At 50.5% G+C, this 4,635-nt stretch overlaps 2 protein-coding genes across 2 annotated transcripts; both read left to right on the top strand.

Annotated features, from left to right (window-relative positions):
- Nucleotides 1-761: 761 nt before the first annotated feature.
- On the top strand, nt 762-1,638 carry EAH_00062630 (hypothetical protein; the record flags this gene model as incomplete). The annotated part of the gene is made up of 2 exons (XM_013393233.1): nt 762-1,018; nt 1,260-1,638. 2 exons carry the CDS (start codon nt 762-764, stop codon nt 1,636-1,638), a joined length of 636 nt encoding a protein of 211 aa, XP_013248687.1.
- Nucleotides 1,639-2,058: 420 nt separating this feature from the next.
- On the top strand, nt 2,059-3,246 carry EAH_00062620 (hypothetical protein, conserved; the record flags this gene model as incomplete). Its single annotated transcript, XM_013393232.1, has 1 exon — nt 2,059-3,246. The coding sequence occupies one exon, from the start codon at nt 2,059-2,061 to the stop codon at nt 3,244-3,246; it is 1,188 nt and encodes a 395-aa protein (XP_013248686.1).
- Nucleotides 3,247-4,635: the final 1,389 nt, after the last annotated feature.

Genomic DNA, 4,635 nt, shown 5'->3' with positions numbered 1-4,635 from the left:
CCTGTGTTGCTGAAGGAGCAGCAGCAAGCAGCATGAGAGGTCCAGCAGCAGTATGCAGCGGGGGTGCACCTCTGTCTCCTGCTGCTGCTGCTGCTGCTGCTGCTGCTGCTGCAGCTGCTGCTGCAGCTACGAGTGGGGGTGCTGGTGCAGCTAGTGGTATACCTCCTGCTGCAGTAGTTGTTACAGAGGAGACAGCTGCAGTGTCTCCTGTACATCAGCAGCCTATATACAAAGTAGATAGACATACTGCTATCATCCCTGCTCATAGCTTCTCGCCTCGCTTTATTTTCTTAGGGGAGCAGTGGCTGCCCTCTCCAACAGAGACGCATGCAGAGCAGCAGCACGAAGTTTATCTAGTAGAGAAAGCTAGATTAAGTAGGAGAGACCCTCAAAAGAGACAGGCATACACATCTCAGGTGTATGCGCAGGTAGCTGCACATACACCCCAATTCGACAAAATCTTGCTCAGTAGCCCTAAAGCAAATGAAGTAAACAGCAGCACTAACTGCAGCAGCAGCACAAGCATCAGCAGCAGCACTAGGCTTCGTCTTCAGTCTCTAGCACTTAGAGAGCTGCTACCCTCTCTTTCTCTTTCTACCTGTGCTACGCATGTGCAGCACCTTCAATATAGCTTAGTTGATTATAAACTTCAGTCTCTAAGAAACATAAATACAGAGACTCTAAAGGAGACAGTTGGGGCCCCCTGCAGCCAGCCGATATATTTGCTGCTGCGGGTATATGAATGCACAAAGCTGCCCGATATGTCTCCTCTCCCTAGTCCTAGAGCTGCAGCAGCAGCAGCAGCAGCAGCAGAAGCGGCTGCTGCAGCAGCAGCAGCAGCAGCACCCGCAGCAGCAGCAGCAGCAGCAGCAGGCGCTGCAGCAGCAGGGGCTCCACCGCCTGCAGCAGCAGCAGCAGCAGCCCCTGCAGCAGCAGCAGCAGCTGCAGCAGCAGCAGCAGCAGCAGCACAACCTTATGAAGCTTGCGGGCCTGAAGCAATAGAAGAAGATGTTGAGGGGTGGGCAATACTTTATGAAGCCCCACCCATAGAGCTCGGAGACAGAAGCAAAGTGTCTCTAAACAGCATCAGGCTGCATGAAGGCTCTCGCTTTTATTATAAACACCAAGTCGCACCTTATAAACCCTCGCTGCAGCATAAACAAACAAACCTGCCGCCTCCTCTACCCGAAGGAACCGCAGTAATTCATACGCCTTCACCCTAGTGCTGCTGCTGCTGCTGCTGCTGATGCTGATGCTAGTGCTGCTGCTGCTGATGCTGATGCTAGTGCTGCTGATGCTGCTGCTGATGCTGATGCTAGTGTTACTGATGCTGCTGCTGATGCTGATGCTTGTGCTGCTGATGCTGCTGCTAATGCTGCTGATGCTGCTGATGCTTGTGCTGCCGATGCTGCTGCTAGTGCTGCTGCTAGTTCTTGTGCTGCTGAAGCTTGTGCTGCTGATGCTGCTAGGGCTGCTGCTGGTAGTGCTGGTGCTTCTAATGCTGCTCCCTTAAGTACTGCTGCTGCTGCGAGTGCTGCTGCTGCTAGTGCTGCTGCTGCTGCTGCTGCCAATTTTGCTGCTGCCAGTGCTGCTGCAGACACCTCTAGTGATACAGCACCCTCCATGCCTCCCCGCTGATCCCTAAACCCTAAACCCTAAACCCTGTCTTCTCAGGTGTTAGTTGAGACCCGCTGCAGCAACGGAGAGCCTCAGCTAGCGCGGGCAACCTTCGATGAAGCAGCAGCAAAAAGCATAAGAAGAAACCCTCAAGGGTCTCCTCTCTTTTCTACTTCTGTCGATATAGCAGCGAATACAGAGGCATATAGAGGTGACCTAAACCCTAAACCCTAAACCCTAAACCCTCAAGAGTCTCCTCTCTTTTCTACTTCTGTAGATATAGCGGCGAATACAGAGGCATACAGGGGTGAAATATTAACCCTAAACCCTAAACCCTAAACCCTAAACCCTAAACCCTAATTGTGAGGTGTGTGTGCAGACGGAAGTCGCGAATGTTTTCCCTATGACCCCCACAGACGTCTGCGTTTAGCAGGGAGGCCAATGGAGACAGCCGAAGCAACAACTGTCTCCTTTAAGCAGCAGATAAAGACAGAAGTGCTGCCTTCAAGGCGTCGATATCAGTGGGGGAGCACGGGGGGTGTCTCCTATGAGCAGCAGCAACAGCAGCAGCAGCAGCAGCAGCAGCATCAGCAAGGGTCTCCTTCCGGGTGTCTCCTTGGAGGGAAAAGGAGACAAGATGAAGGTGGCTGGTGGGGGGACAGCAGCGGGGAGAACCATCTGCAGCAGCAGCAGCAGCAGCAGCAGCACCAGCATGAGGAGGAGCTGTTATATTCAAGGAGATCGCTGCACTCTCCTTATATAGCAGCAAAGGAGACAGCATGCGACAGGTTTAGGTGGCTTTGCTTAAGACAAAAAGGCGTAGTATTTGAGAACAATATTTTATCTGTCTCTTGTTTAGTCGGCACGAGCAGCTACAGCACAACCCGCACGTTATATGCATCTATAGAGCTGAGTTTTGTAGCTAAGCAAGGGGCTCTTGCTGCAGCAGCAGCAGCAACAGGATCAGGATCAGGATCAGCAGCAGCAGCAGCAGCACCTACTGGCTTTCACTCTATTCGTAGCCGAGTAGAAGCTCGTGATAAAGAAGCTCTTCTCTGCTCTCTATCCCCGATAGTCAGGGCCCCTGGAGAGACAGCTAAAAGCTGTCCTAGAGCAATTCAAACAGTTGTTATATCTGTTATGAAGCCGTTCTTGTCTCCTCCAGAGCTGCTGCTAGATGTCTCCTTATACAGCGGAGAAGAGCAGCAAATAATCTTTGCTCTGCCTTTAGTGCTGCCTCACTTCATGAGGCCCCTCCAGCTGTCTCCTGCTGCTGCGCTGCAGCTGTGGCTGCATGAAAGCATGCATGCAAGGCTTAGCTCAATAAAACTATCTCCTTCTGTCTCTTCAGCTGGTTTAGCGTTTATTGAAGAAGTTATATCATTAGGAGGGAAGTTCGCAGTTATTAAGGGTATTAAACATAGATTAGCAGCAAACTCTATATTTGCTGCAGCAGAACTCTCTGCTATCGGAGACCTCCCAGCAGATTGTAAAGCTGTCGTTCGTTATACTGCTGCAGCAACTTCAGGTGTATCTGCAGCAGCAAAAATACAAGTTAAAGCGCAAGACCCCACAGTTGCTGCAAGCATCTATGAATTACTCATTTACCTTCTCGAAGGCTTTGAATAAAACAAACAGCAGCAACTGCTGCACACGTTGCTGCTGCTCGTATTCTTTATGCACCTGCTGCTGCAGCAGCTGCTGCTGCTGCAGCGGAAGAGGCAGGTGCTGCTGCTCAAGCAGCAGCAGTAGATGCTGGTGCTGCTGCAACAGCATATGCTGCTGCTGATGCTGCAGCAGCAACAGATGGAGTTGTGGTTGCTGCAGCAGCAACACCACCTACAGCAGCAGCGGAAGCATCAACCAACAGCTCAAATAGCAGCAGATGCTGCAGTAGCAGCAGACACTGCAGCAGCAGCTCACGCTGCAGCATCTACAACAGCAGCAGCTCAAGCAGCAGCGTCAGCTGAGCAGCAGCAGTTAAAGCAGCAACAGCAGCAGATGCTGCAGCTCCAGTATCAGCTGCAGCCTCCTCACCAAGCTAATGTAGCGAAATGAACTGCTGCTGCAGCAGGAAATGCAGCAGCAGCAAAGGCAGCAGCAGTATCGATCGTACCAGGCGAAGCAGCAGCAGGCGCAGCAGCTGAAGCAACAGCGGCTAGAGCAGCAGCAGCAACAGCAGCTAAGGCAGCAGCAGCCGGCGCTGCAGCAGAAACAGTAGATGCAGCCAAAGCCCCAGCAGCTGCAGTTCCCGCAGCAACAACAAAACAGCAGCAGCAGCAGCAGCAGCAAAAGCAGCAGCAACAACAGCAGGTCCTGTTCGTTTCTTCAGCTGTGCTACTGCCTCATAATTTGTTTTTGTATTTGTTTGTTTTTGTCTCTCAAACAAAAGTAATGCCTTTTATACTTCATACGCGAGCACAGACAAAAGACAAAGAAACTCCTCTGCTGCAGTAGCAGCAGCAGTAGCAGCAGCAGTAGCACCAGCAGCAGTAGCACCAGCAGTAGCAGCAGCAGTAGCGGCAGCTGCAGTAGTAGTAGTAGTAGCAGCAGCAGCAGTAGCAGCAGCAGCAGCAGTAGCACCAGCAGTAGCAGCAGCAGTATCAGTTGCAGCAGTATCAGTAGCAGTAGCAGCAGCAGCAGCAGCAGCAGCAGCAGCAATGCAGGCGGGAGGCTCTTCGGGTGATTTCAGCAAATTGAGAAATAAATTTTGAGCCCCCAAAACAAAAAAAATTAAATGCAGAAAGGAGACAGAAAAATATAAAAGGAGACACAGAAAAATATAAAAGGAGACAGAAAAATATAAAAGGAGACAGACATAAAAGGAGACAGAGACAAAAGGAGACAGAGAAAAATATAAAATGAGACAGAGAAATATAAAAGGAGACAGACATAAAAGCTGACAGAGATAAAAGGAGAAGAAGACAGAGGTAAAGGAGACAGAAAAAAACATAAAACGAGACAGAGACAGAGATAGAAGGAGACAAAAAAATTAATAAGACGAGATAAGGAGAGATA

The sequence above is a fragment of the Eimeria acervulina genome, genomic scaffold, assembly GCF_000499425.1.
Source record: "Eimeria acervulina Houghton genomic scaffold, Eah_scaff1727, whole genome shotgun sequence".
NCBI lineage: Eukaryota > Apicomplexa > Conoidasida > Eucoccidiorida > Eimeriidae > Eimeria > Eimeria acervulina.
This window is presented reverse-complemented; position numbering and strand designations above follow the sequence as displayed.